Below are 21767 nucleotides of genomic sequence, written 5' to 3'. Positions count from 1 at the left end.
TTTTCACCTAATGTTTTTTGTTGTTCTTCTTCTTGTTGTTATTACAAGATTCCATCCACGATCCTGCATTATATTGAGTTACAATGTCTCCTTAGGGTCTTCTTAATTTTGACAGTTTCTCGGGATTTCCTTGTTGTTGTTGTTTTAAATATGTATTTATTTGAGAGAGGGAGTGGGCTGGGGAGGGGCAAAGGAGAGAGAATCTCCAGCAGACTCTCCTCTGAGCTGAGTTCAGAGTCTGATGCAGGGCTCTATCTCAGGAACCTGAGATCATGACCTGAGCTAAAATCAAAAGTAAGATGCTTAACCAACTGAGCCATCCAGGTACCCTGGGCTGTTCTTGTTTTTGATGACATTGACAATTTTGACTCCTCAGGTATTTTGTAGACTATCTCTTAATTGGGATTTTTTAAAATATATTTTTGACACTATTAGAACGGGACTGTGAGTTTTGGGGAGGAAACCACAGGGGTTAAATGCCAATTTTATTACATCAAATCTAGGGTATCTACAATCCACATGGCTTACCACTATTGATGTTAACCTGGATTACCTGGTTGAGGTGGTGTTGGACATGTTTTTCTACTGTAAAGTTACTCTTTTAAAATTATTATTAAGCTTTTCAAGGTATATGGAGAAAATGCACACATTTTAAGTGTATGAATCCATTATTTTTGACAAATATATGAACCCATGTAACCACTATCACAATCGAGGTGTGGAACATTTCCATTGACTCTAAAATTATCTTAACTTCGCTTAATTCAAGAATCCTTTCAGTTATAATTGAGCCAGAAATGTTCCAACTGTAGCAGACATATCACACAATTTTGAATTGCTCTGGAAACAAATAGCTGGGTTGTTAACTATATTTGATTTTTACCAGGTTACTTTTTATAGACTGGCTATCTCTCCATGTATCTTTTCTGAATGGATAACTAGGACATGCAGATTTACCATTCCATGGTCTTAAAACTTTATTCCATAGTAGAAACATGAGTATGAACACATCTCATAAGAACAGGAGATTAAAAAAAAAAAAGAAAAACCATAAGGAACCAACAGCTTCCTTTATAACTGCTGAGTGTATGACAAGATATGAAGTCTGATATGACTTTGACATCTCTAGCATAGAGAAGACTATTTTGGATAAAAATATGGGATACCACTTCCTGAAAAGCGAGGATGTCAGGCAAGAGAATCAGATGATATTTTATACTTAAAAAATTTCTAACAGTAAACAGGTCCACTCCACTCCACAAGTAGAAGTGAGACTGTCAGTGTTGGAAAGATAATTTTCATTTTCTAAAACACTTTTATCAATGCCTTTTTGAAAGTGTTAGTTATAACATTAACCAGTGTTTAATTTATGGGAAAATAATTTTTTACAAACAACACAAATATAAGTATAAAAATTCATGAGGAAACATTATGCAAGTTTATATTTTACCAATAATTATAAAAATAATGGGATATACTTAGAGCTGAGAGAAATGTTAAAATTCAAAGAGTAAAAAGACTCCTCAGTTTATACATGCTAAAAATAGATAAGAGAAGAGCTGAATCTAGATCATAGGATCTGAATCTGTCCAGATCATAGGATTTTTTAACCTTTTATATAAACTTTATTGGGGTATAATTGAGATAAACAAAAATGCACACGTATTTAACATATATGTTGATGAGTTTATAAACATATAGACTAGGTAAAATTTTATATAGGAAACACCACCACAATCAACATTTCATTCACCCTGGAAATATCCCTTATTCCTCTGTATTCTGAATCTAGTCCCTGTTGCCAGACCCAGGCTGATCTATTACTATACTTTGATTTTAACTCTTCTATAAATCAATATAAAAGTATATGGAATGCACTCTTTTTTTTTTTTTTAAATCTTTCTTTTTTTTTACTTGGTATAATATTTTTAAGATTTGTTTGTGTAATCTGTTTCAACGGTTTGTTTCTTTTTATAGCCAAATAGTATTCCATTGTATGGAAATTCCGTATTATATCTTTTTTTTTTTAAGATTTTATTTATTTATTCATGAGAGACACAGAGAGAGAGAGAGAGAGAGAGAGGCAGAGACACAGGCAGAGGGAGAAGCAGGCTCCCCTCAGGGCGCCTGACATGGGACTGGATTCTGGGTCTCCAGGATCACGCCCTGGGCTGTAGGTGGCGCCAACCGCTGAGCCACCCAGGCTGCCACATAGTATATCTTTTGATGGTCATTTGGGTTGTTTCCATTTTATAATTTTTTTGGAAAACACCATCACAAATGTAAATTTCTGTGGACATACATATTTCAGTTCCTTGGGTGGAAGTGGAAATGTAGGACTGCATATTGAACTAAGAAACTGAGAAAGACTTTTCTAAAGTAAGTTACACCATTTTACATCCTGACTAGCAGTGGATGAACCTAGATGAACCTACCTCTGTGTCTTTGCCAACACTCAAACATCCAGTCTTTTTAAATTTTAGCTATTTTAATAGGTAGTAGGATCTCATTATGGTTTTAATTTTGCTTTTCCCTGATAACTGATGCTGTTGAGCATCTTTTTGTATGCCTGCTGCTTTCTGTATATCTTCTTTGGTGAATATTTGTATTTCTTATCCTGTGTGTTCATGTAATCTTCTTTGTGTATAAGTTATTTATCAAATACGTGTTTTGTGAAACATTTCTGCTCTCTTCTTTTCTGTTTTCTGAAAAAGTCTGTGTAAGATTGATATTTTTCCTTAAATTATTGGTTAAATTCACTAGGAAAGCCATACAAATCTTGGATTTTCATTGTGTGAAATAATTTTTACATATTATTTTATTAATCTTACACAGAGTTTTCGAGATATATTTTACTTGTAAATTCACTAATTTCAAGTATATAATTTAATCATTCCTGGTAACTATACCATCAACATAATTGTACAGCCATCAACATAAATCAGTCTTAGAACATTTTCATTTCCCTTATAAGATCCTTCATACACATTTCCAGTTAATCTTCATTTCTACCACCTGCCCCAGGCAATCATGGGAAGGTTTTAATCATTAAGAAAATTTAAAAGACACAAGCTTTTTTAGGTTTGCTCCTTCTTTTTGAGTCAGTTTTGTTGTTTCTTAAAACGCATTTATCCATTAAACTATCAATTATTTTATATAAAATTTTCATGACATTTCCCTATTCTTTTCATGAGTCTAGGATCTAGAGTAATCTTTTTATTTTTATATTAATCATTTCTTTCTTCTTTTTTTTTTTTTATCTGCCCACCTAGACACGTAATTTTTCTGATCTTTACAAGAACAGCTGTGGTATTATTGATTTTTCTCTTTTTGCCCTTTTCTATTTAATTGATTTATGCTCTTTATTCTTTATTTCTTTCTACTTACTGTGGCCTTAATTTATTTTATTTTTCCAGTTTCTAATGCAAAATCTGATGGTTGAATTTAAAATATATATGTATTTTCTAATATAAGTATTTAAGTATTTAAATCTCTCCCAAAGGCCTGCTTTAGCTACACTCAATAAATTTTGACAGGATGTTTTTGTTATCAGTTGTTTAAAAATATTTTCTAATTTACCTGGATATTTATGTTTTATTTATTTATTTTTTTTTATTTTTTTTTTAAGGTATTTATTTATTTATTTTATGATAGTCACAGAGAGAGAGAGAGGCAGAGACACAGGCAGAGGGAGAAGCAGGCTCCATGCACCGGGAGCCGGATGTGGGATTCGATCCCGGGTCTACAGGATCGCGCCCTGGGCCAAAGGCAGGCGCCAAACCGCTGCGCCATCCAGGGATCCCGATATTTATGTTTTAATTATTATTTGGAAGTGTATGGTTATTTTTCAAATATTAGGGGATTTCAAGATATTTTGTCCGTTATTTTTAAGTTAAGGCTAATTAGAATGAATTCAATACTCTACATGTACTGTGACTTGTTTGTGGAACAATATATGGTCTATCTTGATTGATGCTTTGTGTTTCTTCAAGTCCATCTCTCCTGTCTCATACAGTGTGCACCTGCTGTTACCCACATGCAGTGAAGTTCAGATAATGTATTCCTCAGCTCTAGACATTCCATTCGGCTCATTTTATATTTTTTCTATCTGTCTCCTCATTGCTTTCATGTTTCTCTCAAATTCTTGAACATATTCACACTAGCTGTTCATATTTATTTCTATTGGTGTGTCACAAACTACCACAAATTCAGTGGCTTAAAACAGCACTCATTTATTTCACAGCTCTGTAGATATGGGTGAGCTCAGCTAGGTTGTTTCCTGAGGCTATCACAAATCTGAAGTCAGAGCATCAGTCAGTGGGGCTGGTTAGTCACCTAGAGGCCAGGGGGAAGAATCCACTTCCAGGCTTATTCAGGTTATTAAGAGAAATCAGTTCCTTGCAACTGTAGGGCTAATGTCTCTCTCTTCTTGTTGGCGATCATCCAGTGGCCAGACAGCTGCTAGGGCCACTCTCAAGTCTCTATGTGGCTTCCTCCGTTTTAGCAGCAGAAAACCTCCATCATATTGAAGCCCTCCCACACTTACAGTCTCTGTGATTTAATCTTTTACAAGCGATCAGATAAAATTCTCTACCTTTAAAGGACTTGTGTGATTAAATTAGGCTCACCTGGATAATATTCAAGGGCACAAAAGTTCATTTAGATGGCTATGTTCTGGGATTGTGAAAATAGAGCTGTTATAAAAAATAAAACACTCAGTTAATATTTACTGGAACATAGTATACCTTGGTAGATTGGGTTAAAGAGTACAATAATACCATAATAAAAGGGGTACTTGGGAACCAGAAAGGAGGACTCTTTTATAGGTTTTGCACAGAGTTTAAATGAGTCACTGCACATGTACTGCCCATTCTAACACCTAACATTCTGCTTAATAAAACAGCATAAACCTCACACATTGGTCATGGTTGAGTCAAGAAATCCAGGAGATTCAACTGTTAGGTTCAAATGCACCATTGCTCATAGATAAGCAGTTGGGAATATAAGGATGTGATTCTTCCAAATAAGCAAACTCTACTACTTTAAAATTACTACTAGCTATAGATAGGTAAAATAACACACCCTATATGTTCAACACACATGCAAAAACTTGTACTGTTGCTATACATTTTATCATGAGATGAACATTAAATTGTTTTTTGAAGATAATTTAAAAACCCATTAGTTATACTCAAGCCTTCTTAAATTTTAATTTTACTTTTCATTCAATAGGTCATTAGAAATCACTGTCATTTGGAGTTTGGTATCATATGGTCAAGGTCTGGATTCCCATCAAGAGCTAACTCTAAAATTAATATACTTTCATATCAGAGTTCAAAACTTTCTATAGATTATTCTTATGGGTATTTAAGAATCAGTAGCTGTTTTTCTTTTAATTATGTGCTTACCTTTAAGCAGTAATGATTTAAATTAGCATCCTCAATTTTGAGATACCCAACTAAGTTGAATTATTAGCCTAAGCAGAGAATGGGATAAATTGGGTGACTAATCCAGACATTGCTGGATTTAGGGTTCCAAATGATCTCATCATGGTTCTACCTTTTTCCCTATATCTTTAATCTGCTTCCCTGCATGAACTGGTTTATTCTCAGAGAGAGAATTCTTTGTTCATATGGTAGGAAAAACTGAGAATCCCCACTTTCTATCTTCATGGATAAGAAGTTAAAAGGAACAGAATTGACTTCTTTAAATATTATTCATCAAATCTCTGGTTCTTTACCTATCTTTGAATTTTTTGACCTCATCAGGGGAAGGGAGAGCTCACCTCTGTCAACACTAGATGTGTGCCACATCTGAGTTTGAGTAGGTAAGGCATTATGATTGATAGTTCCATCTTGATTCATAGAGGCTGAAAGGGGTTCTTGTCCAAAGAAATGGCTGTGGATGTTACCAAAGGAACAGCAGGAATCTCTCCCCCTACCAACGTAGGGGGTGTACAAAATTAGAATTTCTTAAAGGATGGGATCAGGAAATAGATGCTGGGTGGCATAAGACATCTACTACAAATAAATATGACAGGAAAGTATAACAGATGAAAGAGAAAACTTTCTCTTTCTCTCTCCATTAAAAAGTGTCCTCCACTCAGTAGTGCAATGCAGATGTAAGATTGTATTAAAGAAACAAACAAAGAAAACAACAAAAACAAAAACACAACTGTGGATGGAGATTTAGATGAAGGATGGAAACTGAGCCAGAATATCTTAGCAGCAGCAGCAGCAGCAGGAATAGCAGCAGGTAAGGGGAACAACTTTGTAAATTACAAATTCGGTTTAAATAGGGAGGGAATTAATTGGAAGTGGAGAAAGTGGAGAGACATTATTTTCTGCAGAAATACAATGAGCAAAGGAAAATAATAAAGCAAATAAAACTAAGATGATTAAGAAAACACAGTGTTAAAAAGATAAAATTAGGACTGAACCCTTAACTTGAGTTACACATTTTTTTTATTAATCCTTGGGTGAGGACAGGTTAAGGACTACAAAAACCAAGCCTGTGAAAACACTTTATAATGTATGATCTTTGGGCCTAAAACTAGATTCTCTTCCCATTAAATATGGCGCTAGAATGATGACTGGTCCGGTTTTAAATCAACTAGTCTTACACAGAGATTTTTGGTTCATATAACCTCAAAAAAGCACATACTGTGTCACGTGTTAGGTTCCAGATCCTGTGCTCTGTAGCTAAAGATATAAAGATGAATTAGATACTGTAAGGCTTGGATGTCTGTAGATTTGGCAAGCTTAGCATCACTTCCCTGTTTCTCTGGTAACAGATCACTCTTTCCACTCAGTTCAAGTGGTGCTAGTGTCTGGCTTCTGCCCTTCCTCAATCAGCCTATGAGAAGGACCCAAGAATTAACACTTAACTCAGGAAGAACCGATGGAAGCCTCCCTTTATAGTTGATCAAGAGTTTTAAGATTAGAGTATTTCAGTCCTAGGCAGTTTTTGTAAGACACAATTATTTCAAAATCTACTAATTATCTTTGAAGTTCTAGAAACTGCACAGTGTGACTAAGAGGGCAGCAACTTATCTGATACTGTTTCTGCTCTGCCCACTTTATGTTTCAGTCATTGTCAAATAAAGGCAGTGGGAAATGGCAAGACCAGTTTTGATTCATTCAACACATGAGTGCTTCCTAGGTACAAAACACCATTCCAAACATTGCCCAGGAGAAAAAGATAAATAATACCAGCCCTTGCCCTCAAGGATCTTACAACTTGGCAAGGGAAATAAGACATGAACACAGATGACTGCAATAAAAAGAAGACAATGATTGCTACCAGATGTTTGGGGAGAATGAGCAGAGCAAAGAGAGAGCATAGAGTAAGGCAACATTTAGTAGTCAGCCAAGAAATATTTATTGAGCAATCACAGGATATGAAATGGACATGGCAAAGTACAACACGGACTAGGACTTGGGCAGGTGAAAAATCAGGCGACATTACTTGTTACCCAACTTTCTAAATATTTTTTTTTGTCACCAAGTTCCTAATAAATATTCTTAAATTAAAAACTATATAAGGATATAATCTCTGAAATACAGCCTGGGGCACCAATGCCTCCAAACTAGGATTGTAGTACTTGTATTCCCAAGTATGCCTTCCTATTGCTTTGCTTCTCTCTCCCTTTCCAAATTAGCTGATGGTAACTTAAGATACCCATTTCAGGCCTTCCACCCTTTTTGAGCTGGTGTTTTACAGCAGGTGAATTAGAAAGGATCCTTTTGGCTTCAAACAACAGAAGGAAAATAGTATAAAACTGAAAAAAATAATCCAGAGGCAATCTTGCTGGCATGTCTGGATCTAAGAGTCCAGATGTTTAAGTCAGGCCCCTATCTCTCTCTACCCCCACCCCAATTTCTCCTTTCCCTTTCCCCTCTTTTGTCTTTTATGATAGGATTCAAATGTCTCTCTGTTTATGTGGAAGCTCCTGGCACAGCTACACACTTATATCCTTACAGCTCCAGAATGCCAGGAAAGAGTGGGGGCCATAACAGTGTAAGATTGTAGCATAGTCCCATCTAGATTGATTGATACTCACATTGTACATGGAGGCAGTATTAGTACATTAATTATAGCACTGTTCTCTTGAAACAGACTGTGCAATGTGTTCTTAGATAATAAGAATAGTATATTTTCTAAAAGATACACATGAAGTATTTTGAGGAAGAGGTAGTGTTTTTTTTTTTTTTGTTTTTTTTTTTTTTGTCTTTTTGTTTTTTTGTTTTTTGGTTCTAACTCATTCACATATCGTCTGTTGGATAGTGGTAACCTTGTGTCACTGTCCTGCATACCACAACAAAAGTCCAGGGATTGGTCCTGGATGGCTCTGGCTGGGCTCTATTCCCATCCTTTAACTCATCATTGTAGCCAGTCATCAGCACTAACTTATAAGAAGTGGGTTCCATTCTCAAATCATAGGTAATGAAACATGGAGGAGGAGCTTATCTAAAAAGAATTTGATGGACTGTACTATCCCTAGAAGGAAGAGGAATAGATGATGGACAAGAAAAAAAAAAAAGAAAAGAAAAAGAAAAAGTCCTGTGTACTAGAATATGTTTGTAATGTACTTTGGAGTTAAAAAAAAAAAAAAAGGTCTCTTACACATAAAGAAATAGAGGATATTGGCCTAAAAGAGAGATCCATGGCCAAAGGGACATGGCTTGTTTTAAGAGGATTTGAGAGTTAACAGATGCCATGGAGAGCACCCAGTTCAATCTCATCATTTTACAGAGGGAAACTAAAATCCAGATAGGAAAACAGAAATGACAAGAGCAAACAGGTAGTTGATGGCAGAGACAAACCACTATCTTCTGACTTTGTTTTGTGTGTGTGTATGTGTGTGTGTGTGGTTTTTTTTGTTTGTTTGTTTGCTTGCTTTTTGTCCAAGGACATTTTTCTTTAGTACATCAACAACAACAACAACAACAAAAAGCCTTGTTTCTGGTTTTCGTCACTCTCAAATCTGTATAATATAGTTTTGCTGCCCTCCAACAGAAAACCTCAGCAAGAGTTAACCAGCCTGAAACCACCCTGGTACCAAGGACAGAGACATTATCCTTCTTTTATATAAGAACCAGGGCCACCTGTTGCTTTAATAGCTCAAGTTTGGTCTCAGCCTGCAGGAGGGGACACCTTTGAAAATCAGCTTCCTAACCGCACTGCATCCTGATTTAGCTACCAAATCTCCAGCCAGAAAAAAAAAAAAAAAAAAAAAAAAGATAGAAAGGCATCTGGATCACTGGGGAGTCTTCTACCTGCCTCTCTTTCTTCCTCCTACTGTCACCTCTTTTCTGCTGCTTCCTGCCCGCGGAAACCTGTCACCAGCCCAGAAGCATCGCTGGAAATGGGTAGGAGGGAGCCTTGCACCTGTCAGCGCCAGAGCAAAAAGTGTGCTCTGCAGAGTTCTCGGGTGTTACATCTCTGGCGACGAACGGAGGGAGAGAGAGGAGTCCGAGCTTTCAGCCACAGACTTGCTAGAGACCGCGGTCAGCCCGAGCCATCCGCCCTGGCCCCAGGACCCGGTGAGGACCCAGGGTGCGCTTACGTTCCTAGCGTTTCTCGGCGTGTTTTCCTAGGAGCCGGTTCAGTGCCTCGCCCCGGACAAGTCTCCGGGTAAAGGCTCTTTAAGTCATGAATCAGGTTCCCGTGTATATGCGTGTTTTTCTTACGGAAGCCTGGCACAGATCTACGAGGAGTAGGCAGCGGGTCCCCCGGCATCCCCGCCTCACCGCGCCTCCCTCGCGCCCTCGGGCTCGGCCAGCCGGGGCTCGCGACGGGAGGGTGAGAGCAGGAGGCGGCATCGCGCCCTCCCGACCTGGCCGCCGCCCGTGCCCGGCGGGTGCGCGTGGGTGCAGGCGCGCGCCGGAGGCTGCCAGCGTGGGAGCGGAGAAGCAGCTCACGCCTGGCCTGCGACCTGCAATCCCTAGATTCCCCGGGGACCGCGAAACTCCCAGTCGGAGGCACTCCCGGCTTAGCCGCCCACCCATCCCCCCACCTCAGCACGCAACCCCTCCCTGCGTGATGATGCAAACCAGTGGGGAGGGCGGGCGCTGGGAAGGGTGGGGAGAGTCGGGGAGCTCGCGAGGGAGGGGGGAGGGAGTGGGAGGAGGAGGAGAGGGAGCCGAGCGACCATTTAAAGCGATAGCAATCCTTGCCCTCTCCCCAGTGCTGGGCTGTTGGAGAGCGCGAGCGGCAAGCCGGGGAGCGCGAGCGCGGCGCGCCGGCCGGCGAACCCGGGAGCGCACGGAGCCCCGATCCGGCAGGCGCCGCGGGACCCCCGGTCCTCTCCCGCCGCCCCTCCCCGGGGGCCCCCACCCTCCGCGCCTGCAGGAGCCTCGGGGCTTCCCGGGAGGACCTCACCCCGAGGGGCCCGGACCCCGGCGAGCCCGCCACCGTCCCCTCCAGCGCCGCCGCCGCCGCGGGAGCAGCATGGTCCAGCTGGGGAAGCTGCTCCGCGTCCTGACTTTGATGAAGTTCCCCTGCTGCGTGCTGGAGGTGCTCCTGTGCGCGCTGGCGGCGGCGGCGCGCGGCCAGGAGATGTACGCCCCGCACTCCATCCGGATCGAGGGGGACGTCACCCTCGGGGGGCTGTTCCCGGTGCACGCCAAGGGTCCTAGCGGAGTGCCCTGCGGCGACATCAAGAGGGAGAACGGGATCCACAGGCTGGAAGCGATGCTCTACGCCCTGGACCAGATCAACAGCGATCCCAACCTGCTGCCCAACGTGACGCTGGGCGCGCGGATCCTGGACACTTGTTCCAGGGACACTTACGCGCTCGAACAGTCGCTCACTTTCGTCCAGGCGCTCATCCAGAAGGACACCTCCGACGTGCGCTGCACCAACGGCGAGCCTCCGGTTTTCGTCAAGCCGGAGAAAGTAGTTGGAGTGATTGGGGCTTCGGGGAGTTCGGTCTCCATCATGGTAGCCAACATCCTGAGGCTCTTTCAGGTAGGGAGGCGCTCCCCCCGGGGCAGAGCGCGCCTTAGCTCCCCGAGCACTTGATCCTAAAAGCTGGCTGGGACTCCAGGGGTGCGGGGTCAGGTCAGCCTTCGCGCATTTCCACCCTGGAGATCCGGCGAATCCCTCCCACCCCACCCGAGGAGGTGCCTTCCCCGCTTGGTTCATTTCCCTTCCGTCTCTCCCCTGTCCGCGCTCCACTCCATCCGGCTTGGCATCCTGGATTTATGGCCCCATTTACAAGAAGCAATCTGCGAAAAACAAGGCGATGATTTAAATGGGTTTGCATTAGAGTGAAATATGGTCCAAAAAACCAGGCTTGTAAAAGTGCCAGGCTCCTGTGAGAGCCGGCTGGGCTCATGGAATATGAAAGATGAGAAGACGCCTCGAAACTGGGCATTTCTCAACTCCCCAGCTTCCCAGCCCCAAGCCGCCCCGCAAGCCGCAGCTCCCTTGGAAAATTTCGAGAAGAGCTTAGGGAGGCACAGCTTAAACCGAGGGCTAGGTCTTCGCCTTCGTGTGTGGATGCTAATTGCCCATCTCCCTCGGGTTGGATCCCCCGACCTGTGTAGCCCGTCTCCGCGAGGGCGCGGGGCGAAAGGCACGGGGACGCTCCCCAAGCGGGGAGGTGCCACCGCAGCCGTGACCCCCGGGGGATTTGCTCTGGGCACTTGTTTGCACCGTCTAAATTGCATTTGCAGTCCGGCCGCCGGCAGGAGCTGGGCGATCAGCTTTCTACTCCTGCCACTTCAGAGCCCAGAGATGAGCTCATGCTAACTGCGAAACAAAATCGCTTTCGCTGCCTCCAGCCCCCGCCCATCCTTTCCCACGACCTCCCGAACGCAGCCCCCCAGCCCCCAAACGCCGCTCCGCGGACGATTCCCGGAGCCTGGCGAGAAGGCGCCCGGAGGGAGGCTCTGGGGTGCGCGGAGCAATGCCGGCGGCCCCCCGGCTCCGGGCGCCAGAGGGCAACGGCGAAAATGGGAGGAAGGCGGATCCGGGGCGGCTGAGCGGTGGGTTCTACTGCAGTGCTCGCTCTCCGCCTGCTCCTGCCTTCCGAGCCCCGGGGCTCCTCTGCTGCATTGGGTACAAAGGGGCGGATTTGGGATTTTAAGAAATCGAGTCACAGGGTCTGTGTGATCGTGGGTTCCCTTGTCCTTATTTCTCCCGTCTTTCTCGTTCTTCCTTGTTTTTCTCTTTTTCTCTCCCTCTCTTTCAATTTCTGCTTCTTTTCTCCCTGTCTCCCCCCCCCCCCCTCGCACCCTCAAGTTTTTTGTTCATCTGTGGCTTGAGATGGTCTTTTCCTAATGCACAGCTCTCCCCTTTCCTGATCGTGCCCAAACTCGATTAATCCCTTCTTCAGATGGGCTAGCTAACCCTGGTGCCCTGATGCTCCCCACATCTAAAGAACTGGCTCCCTTCTGGTTGCTTTCCCTAAGGGTGTTGGGTTTCTGCAGGGGATTCCTTGCGAGATTCGGGCTGTCACCACCTCAGCCCCCAGGAGTGTGAAGTTTGTGTGTGCACCAAGAGAGGTGTCTGCTCAAGGCTGCAGCCTGGTATGGCCCCTCTGATCTGAGCACCCCTAACCCTTCTTAAGTGTGCCATCCTGGGACTCGCTAGATATTTGCAAACCCGCAAATGCTTTGGGGGCACCCTTAATTCCGAGATGATGCTTTGGGAAGAGGCTGGATTAATGTAAGCAAAACCCAGAAGCGTTTCCTTCTTGTCTGTGCTTAAAGCGAGGCAACTTCAGAGGGCAGTGCTGCAGGAGAAAGTGGGAGCAGAGATGACCTGAGAACCACTGGGGTGACTCACAGCCCTGTGAGCCCTGAGCCCTGGGGGTTGAAGGCACATTTGGTGTTTCACATTTTTAAATTATTTTGGTGTGGGTTTCTCCTTCACTCAGCACACAGGCAGTGCTGCAGATGGGCCTGTTGGAAAAAAGAGTGAAATGCTAAAGTCAGGAGGGGAGGGATCGCAAGCTCGGCTGAAGGACTGAGTTTGCTGGAAAAGATTCCAGGGGGAGCTGATTCTTCCTCTGGTGTGTGAACCTGAGGCTCTTGTGAGAAGAACGGGAAATGGCTTGCCTTATGCTTAGTTCCCCCGTTCCCTGGGCTGGGAAGGAAAGGAAGCGAATGCCAGTGTTAGCAGTGTGGGTTGGGACCAAAACCATTCAGAGAAAACACTGTCATTTTCCTCTAATTTGCAAATTGCAGCTATTCATGTTGGATTGAACAGCTGAGGGAAAAAGAGCCCCCAGTTCTCACCTGCATTTATGGAGAAGAGGCTGGTGGCAGGAGGAATGCACCAACTTGTAGCTTGTGCTGTGAGCTGGGTAAAACTGTTGGTGTGGGCATCCTGCTCAACCATTGCCCAGATAGATAGATAGATAGATAGATAGATAGACAGATAGAGATTCCAATAGCCTCAACCTTTTTTTTTTTTTTTGCACGTGATGATAGGAGCTCCTGGCATGCCAGTCTAATCCCCAGTTTCCAAGCCTCTATAAGCCTGCAAAATGAATAGAGAGAATAGTGGTACACAGACCCATTGTTCAAAGGCACAATCAATTTAGAGAGAAAGCGGGAAAGAACGGTAGGTGACTCTTCTCTGGGATTGCAGGGTTCAGCTCAATTAAGATTGTCCTATATAAAAGAAGCTTCTCTAAATGATTGAATTCTGAGCTCTCCAGAGAATTGAGTTTTCTTTTCCCAGGCCCTGTAGGTTGCTGCGGGGACCATGCCAAAGCTATCATTTGAGATAAAAATTTATTGTGAGATAAGCTTCTAGGCTGGGTGAAGGAATACTTGGTGACTTAAATGGGGGAGTGCTCCACACTTTGATGGGGTGGGACAGCAAAGAGTAAAGAAACAGTGATAAATGTAGCTTATGCTGTTGTAGCCAGCACAAACTGAAATGAAGTTCTTTCCTGAGAATTAGGATCTGGGCAAGAATGACTCCTCAGATGTAAATAGTGCCTATGACTTTGAATTTTCATTTGCCTGCTGGCGTAGAAGACCAAAGCTATGAACTGAGCAAGTCCTCTCCACCCACCCCCCCTTCTTCTGTATCACACTGAATTGATTAGTAAGTGACATGTCAGAGGATAGGAATGATGTCCATTGGGTCTTTCAAATCTAGGAATTTGAGGCTAATGAAATTAGTGTGTGGCCAGGGCTCTGCCAACTAGAATTAAGTCACTGCAACCACCCTGCAATGCATTTTTAGCCTCAAAGAAGCATCAGGGAGAATTTCTGGAGATTTGTTTCTGAGCCTGTACAAAATAATACTCTCCTAATGCTAAGAAAGATTAAATGTAAATTAATTTTGACTATGAGTAACGTATTTAAAAAATAATCACAGAGTGGGGATGGCTTAAAGTGGAGAGCTTATATAATGTGGTGTCCAAAGGATAAATCTCCCCTGACCACGGTTTTATGAGCTATAAGTAAGATATATTAGAGTGGAAAGTAATGGTCATGTTTTTATTCAGGGCTTCTCTGTTACTGACTTGAGAGCAAACACTCTGAGCGTATAAATTACTCTTGCTACATCCTGACTCTGAATGAACAATATTTCATGGCCAGTGACATGGTGTAAGCTATGGACTTGGAATTGAATGGTGTCTGTTTCAGTTGCTTTGTTTCTTCAAAAGCAACTAGATGGGAAAAGTAGCCAACTTGACTCTTGTTGGGGCATATTGCAAATCTACACCTGTGGACCTTGTACCATCAGTGAAATACATTTGTAAATTTCTAAATGTTGTCCTTCTGTTCATTGAAGCTTGAATATAATCTCCAACTTTGGGGGCATTTTAGATATATGGGCCTAGTTTTTTTTCTATCTTTCTTTTGCTCCTTCTCTTCTCTCCTTTTATCTTATGTAATTGGATAGAACTGGGCACCTAGAATGGTGTGGTATTACTATAGTGGGGCCTTTTTTTAAAAAAACCACTCTAACCTACTCTTTTCAAAATTTCATAAATACAGGTGTCAGTGCCATTTGGAATAGGCTCTATAACAATCTCTGCCTCCACATTTACTGTGTTTCAGGAAATTTACCTAACAGATGGTGAGTGGGCAATTTTTAAAGGGGCATTTTTGAAAAGAGCAGAGAGGGAAGGAATAGAGACAGGCACATACTATATTTGAAGATACCTCTACATGTATATTTTATGATACTTGCCCATGATATAAAGATGTCTTTAGGGATTTTTCTCTTCAAATATAATAATGGATGCCTTTGCTTCAATTCCATAAGCATTGAGAGGATATTGAATCATAAATGCACCATTTCCTGCATATATGGGTTGTGTCATGGGCTTAAAAGCCCATAGCTGAATGACACAAAGTACACGCCAATCTCAATCCTGCCATTAGTTAGCTCTGTTACCCTGCATAAGTCACTTAATTTTTCCATGTCTCAATTACCTCACCTGATTTTTTTTTCTTTAAAAACAAATGTAGTTTCTAAGTCTTTAACCTTTTTGGGTCATAATTTGCTTGGAGAAAACCCGCTGTTGTCCAAAATCCATTTCCAGCTGCCACTTTGAACTTTGAGTGAGTTTGAGGTACTTTTAAAGAATGTTTTCACACAGGTATCTTAGTTAATACCAGTGTAGCTGATTTCCCATATTCAGATTTTTTCCCCTTGTTGTTTTGCCAGTGTGTTCCTTAGTCATGTATATCAAGGCTGGTATGGAGAAAAATGACCTCCTGGGTTAGCTTACTACATGGTCATAAGACACCAGGCAGGGAGCTAGAACTGTGGTGTTTATAGTAGCAGACCTTAACTTTCATTATCCAGTGTTCTGTCCCATTTCATCTTGCAAAAACACCAGACCTTCCCTTGGAAAACTGCCAGATAATGACTTTTGCCTCCTCCCTGGCCCCAGGGATGAAATTCCTGACTGAACTCAAGCAAAGCAGGTGATGACTTCAGGTGTACACTTTTGACTTTGATTAGACCTATCAGAATCTTCCCCAGGACTTTTTGTCAGAGGAAAATGGGAAAATTGACTCTTCTCTCTGGAATTTCAAAGCTGGGGTGATATGACTCTGGGACTCCCAGTGGCCATCCAACCTAAGACTTTCTGTAGAATAAACTCATACAGAGACAAGCAAGGTTGAGTGATGGAGACAAAGCCAGAGCCCTGATGATAAGTCTCAAATCCAGCTATATCTGAATATAGCTGTGTCCCTGAATTTCCAGTACTTGTTCTTAATATAAAGTAATTAATAAAAATTTCTTCTACTATTTTGAGTTTTGTTTCAAGCCACGTGCAATTAAAAGCCTCCTAGCAGATCAAGTGATTTCTTCTGTTAATGTAAGATTTGCTGATTGGTATTCATTAAGTAAAAAATTAAACATGATACTTCCTTTACTTTAAATATAATCCTTCTAGCCTAGGTCTGGGATATTCAGAACTCTGCATTCTTCTCCACTCTTCCCAACATTTGCTGTATTAACTTTAAGCATTCATTATCACAACCTGATGCGGTTGAGAGATAAGGTGAACACTTCTGACGTAGAGTGCAGCATAGAGGCCTCCTATTTGGAAGCTTTAGAACCATACTTGGTTCCCTTCATTAAAGCAAATCTTTTGTTGATGTCTCCAGGGCAGAGAAGCATTTTGCTGGCATAATGGAGTTCAAAGTACATTAAGCTCCCAGGTCACTCTACAGTAAGCATCAAGCCTAACTACTTATCTCCTTATACTTCAAGTAGGCAAAAAAGAACAGTCGGAAACACATTTTCCCAGCAACTAAATTGCATATGTGATTACTGTTTAGAGGACAGTTATGCAACCTATAGTCACTCTAATTAATTCATGGACCTTTTGTCATTCAGCACAGTAAATATATGTGTTTTATGCACTTAATAAAAGCAAACCCAAATCTTTCTATGGGTAAATATCTGAGAAAAACATTGCGCCAGCCCTTACTATAATGGCATTTCCATGTTTGACAAGTAACCTCCTTTCAATTATCCTTACTGCTACATGTTTGCTGGATCAAGTTATTAGATTATAAGGTCAAAAATAAAATAATATGAAGTTACAATAATATAGGATACATATCTCGTTTTGTGAGAACAGAAGTCCTCATTTCTTTTCAATAACAGTAGTGACCACAGTAATAACGTGATCTTTGCTATGAGCCATTATGCCAAGCACTATAAATATTTCATCTTATTTACTTCTTAAAGTAGTTCTGTAAAGGGCATGTTATCATCCCCACGTATAACTGAAGAAAGTGATTCTCATAGCCCCAAGTCACATAGCTGGTAAGTGGTAAAGTCTAGATTCATGCAGAGATTTGCCTGAGAGTACCCTGTGTTGTTAACCACTATGCATGCATGCTCAGTTATTGCACAAATGCAGAAATACTTAAAATAATTACAGATTTGCCTGCCCTTGAAATTGTAGTGGTTTGAGGACGTCAGAGTTGCTGATTCCTTAGCCACATCTATTTCCAGAAAGAAATAATATTTTATTTTGGTTCTGCAATGAGATTAATTCTGTAGGTGTGTTGAAACTTGAGCACACAAATCCTCACCTCCAAGTAAAAGATACTTGTTTTCTGTTATTCAACAGGTAGCCCCAAATGTAGGCAATAAATACATAGTAGGCTTTTCTCTCAAATAAATAAGAAAATATGCTTCTTCTTGTCTTGATTCAGTATCCATCATTATGGATTATGATGGCTCTTCTTCCTGAACTTTATTTCATTCACTCCACATTTTCTACAAACCTCAAGTGGGGAAATCCATCATTCAAATATATGTGCAAAGTGAGAGGACTATATTAATACAATTGCTGAAAGTCAAGTTGATAGAGCACGGGAAATACATCCTAATAAAGCAACATTAATGTTTGTGTGGGCCGTGGAGTGAGGGGTAGGAGAATTTTCAGTTTAATGGATTATTTTGCCTCTTGCTATAAAAGTGCTGCAGCTAAATAGTTTTATAATTGGTCATTTACAGAACTCTCCATCTCTGGGTGTTGTGCTCTCTCCATTCTGCGGCTGCCAATTCTTTCTCTTGTTCCAGTTGGAAGATAGAAACGAAGCCACTTCAAAGGCTCAGCCTGCTTTTCTGCATTATTGTTTAGATGAAAATATTTCCATTTGTTAAAGTACTACTTAAACATTTTTGTCATGTTTTAAACTTGACTGTGTTCTGAATGTATTAGCACAGGCAGACAAAATGTGGGATGTTTTCTTGGAGAAAACATACTTTTATCAAAGGAATCATCAGAATTTTCATGTAGGGGTTAAGAATAAGATTCTCGAGTTAGGTCTGAATTTAAATTCATACTTGCCACTTATTACCAGTCTCACCTTGATCAAACAGGTACTACACCTCTCATCGATTTTGTTATGTTTGAAATGGGAATGATACAAGTGTACTTGTCTGATAAAGTAATTATAAAGATTGCACAAAATATGCATGGAAATATTTTAGCACTGAGTTTAGCAAGTGGTGAGTGTTCGATACATTTAAAAGATCTTATTTTATTAGCATTATGTTATTATTAAGTAACACTATTCTTAACGTCACTATTGCTAAATTTACTGTAAAATTACCATAATAATCTGTGCTGAACTTCACTCTTTCTGTTTTTGTTTAAATGGATAATATTAGGAGCACCTGGGTGGCTCAGTAGGTTGAGCATCGGACTCGATTTCAGCTGGGGTCATGATCTCAGGGTCCTGGCACCCCTGGGTGGTAGGATCCAGCCCCATGTTAGACAGTCTGCTCAGACTGGAGTCCTCTGGTCCTTTTCCCTCCCTCTCGGCTCCTCCCCCAGGCACTTGAGTTCAGCGTGCTTGAGCTCTCTAAAATAAATAAACAAAATCTTGTTTTAAAAAATGGAAACTGTCACACAGATTGAGAGAGAATGCTTTAATGATAGTATTCAGTGAAATGAGAATTTCTATGGCACTGATTAAGGTGAATCAGGAATGCCATGGACTTTGTGACATGAAGATACCAGACAGGCTCAGAGCAGTGGGCTTTGAGGTTAGCCAGCCCCAAGTTTGAAGTCCACTGTGACCCTTCTCTAGCTGTAGAACATTGAGGAACTTAAACTTTTTGAACTTGACTACTTGTTTCCTCAGAAATACTTATTAAACATCCTTCTTCTGCATTATTCTACGTGGTTGGACATATCAGTGATGAAAATAGGCAAAGCTTTCTCTCTCCCTTTCTCTCCCCACTCTGTCCTTCCTCCTCTAGCCTCTTCCCCTCCTCCTATCTTTACTATTCTCTCAGCTTATACTCTCGTGTGGAAACAGAAGGATGGTATTAATGAGTCCTAGAGTATGTTAGAAGTTGAGGAGCCCTACGAGATAAGGAAAAGAATGGGAAGCATGCTGAAGAGTGTTGGTTTGGCAAAGTGTTGGTTTGGGAGTGCTGAGGAGTGTACAGGTGGTTCTATTTTTAACTACAGTAGTTGGGGTGGATTTCATAAGGTAGCATTTGAGCAGAGACTTGAAGTGAGGGAATTGTCAGAATGGATTAGGGGGAGATCACTCCCTGCAAGCGGGAACAACCAGTGCCAGAACTCTAAGGCAGAAATATGCCTGGCAGGTTAGAGAAATATCAAGGATGCTACTATGGCTGAGTAAGTCAGGAAGAGAAAGGGTCGGGGCAGTGGGAGGGCTTGAGGTCAGAGATAGGTTGGGGCTGACAGATAAGTCCTTGGAAGCCATCACATGCGTTTTGTCTTACCTTAAGTGTAGGCAGTGTGCTAGGATTCTAGCAGAGGTTGGGCATGATCTGTCTCTTGGTTTAAAAGAATTAATTTTCGGGGCATCTGGGTGGCTCAGTGGTTGATCCCAGGGTCCTGGGATTGAGTTCTGCATCAGGCTCCCCAACGGGGAGCCTGCTTCTCCCTCTGCCTATGTCTCTGGCTCTCTCTATGTGTCTCTCATGAATAAATAAATGAAATCTTTTTAAAAATAATTAATTTTCTCTGTAGTATTAAGGATGAGGGAAAGAGAGGAATCAGGAATGATCTCAGAGAGTGATTACAGGTGTCTCTGAGATGGTTGTTGATAGCTTGTGCAGCAGATGCTTCAAGAAGTGATACATTTGGAAGCTTGTGACAGTATTTCCAGGTGAATTGAATGGGAGATGTGAAAGGAAGAAAGGAGATAAGGTGAATTCAAGATGCGGGGCCTGAGCAACTGAAAAGATGGGCTTACTATCATTCCAGATGGAAAAGGTTTGGAGTGGAGCACATCTGGGGAATTAAATATCAGATTTGGAGGTATAGGGTTTGAGAATTTTTTTTGACATCCAAGCAGAGATGTTGAGTGCACAGTTGGAAATATAAGTCTGCAGTTATGAAGAAAGGTCTAGAGTAGTGATATATTTTTATAAAATGGAGATATTAAGAATAATTATATGCAAGTGTTCTTTTAAGGTGCAATGAGATAATACAATTAATGTTGTGTATTCCAAAAACATGTAATAATTACTAGCTAAAGACAATTATCTGAAATGAAAGTAAATCCTATAGTTTGTTTTCACAGTAAAACTGAACAAAATGATGTCACAATTATTTTAACAGTATTTGTGACAATTATGTTAAGTCAAGACACCATAACTACAAACATCCTGATACTGTAGTGGTAACTATATTTTGTAAGGTGTAAGTTAGCTGTGATAGAGTATTTCTTTAATTAAAAGTAATTTTGAAGTACCTAGTTCAGTGCAATTTTATATATAATATAAAACTCAGTTGAGAATTTGCATCACTGATACACATTTGTCCCTTGAACAATGTGGGGTTAAAGGCACCGACCCCTGCACAATAGTAAATCCACATATAGCTTTTGAGTTCCCCAAAACTTAACTAATAGTCTACCATTGACCTGAAGACTGATAACGTTGACATTTGGTTAACACGTGTTTTATATGTCATATGGATTATATACTATACTCTTACAATAAAGTAAACTAAAGAAAATGAAATATAGTGAATATCATAAGAAAGAAAAAAGACATTTACAGTACTATGCTGTGTTTACTGACAAACTCCACGTATAAGTGGACCCAGATATTCACACCTGTGTTGTTCAAGGGTCAATTATACATGAGAGTTTCAGCAATGGCCCAGGTATTCAGGGAAAAATAATGGGCTTGTCTTATAATGTCCTTTTGGGTACCTACTTTGAACAATGTCACCAGGTATTTCACATCTTCCATTCACTTTGCAATCGAAAACATGGAGGGGAAATTTTTATCTTACTGATTTCGAGGTCCCTGTAGGCTTTTGGCAAATCCTTTAACAGCCTTTGTAGCTTAACCAAAATTCTGTTCCTTATTCATTTGACTGATCTAAGCATGTCCTTTTACTAAAAAATGCATGGCCATGTTGTCTCTACACATCTATAATTGTATTTTAACACTGTCATTATGTAAGCTATATTTTAATTGTAATTATAACAAATTTTATATAAACACACATCCGTTTCTAGTGTTCAGGGGGAGAGCAGCATGTAGTAAATTTTATCAAAATATAGCATCTGAAGAACAGAACAGAGGGTAATTGTGTAATTCTGTATTCACTATAATTAAGTTCAGTGGAGTTGGCATAATAGAATTAAGATGAAAAAAAAAAAAACAAAACAAAACATTGAGGCACCATGGCTCCCTGTCATAACACACCCTTTTCACATCAGAGAACATACACTAAGCATCTTTCTCTACAGAAATGGAGAGAGTAAGAGGTTAAAAGATGAATGGCAGACACTAAAGCGTAGGATTATGAAAAGCAA

At 41.2% G+C, this 21767-nt stretch overlaps 1 protein-coding gene across 4 annotated transcripts in view; it reads left to right on the top strand.

The window, feature by feature from the left end:
- Positions 1–10383: 10383 nt before the first annotated feature.
- The window catches only part of GRM7 (glutamate metabotropic receptor 7), an 834441-nt gene continuing 823057 nt past the window's right edge, over positions 10384–21767 (top strand). For all 4 annotated transcript variants that reach the window (XM_038565782.1, XM_038565780.1, XM_038565781.1 and 1 more), the window contains exon 1: positions 10384–10971. In XM_038565782.1, coding sequence (XP_038421710.1) covers positions 10453–10971 — 519 coding nt within the window. In that variant the 5' untranslated portion in view covers positions 10384–10452. The remainder of the gene's footprint in view (positions 10972–21767) is intronic.

Source organism: Canis lupus, chromosome 20 (genome assembly GCF_011100685.1).
Source record: "Canis lupus familiaris isolate Mischka breed German Shepherd chromosome 20, alternate assembly UU_Cfam_GSD_1.0, whole genome shotgun sequence".
NCBI lineage: Eukaryota > Metazoa > Chordata > Mammalia > Carnivora > Canidae > Canis > Canis lupus.
This window is presented reverse-complemented; position numbering and strand designations above follow the sequence as displayed.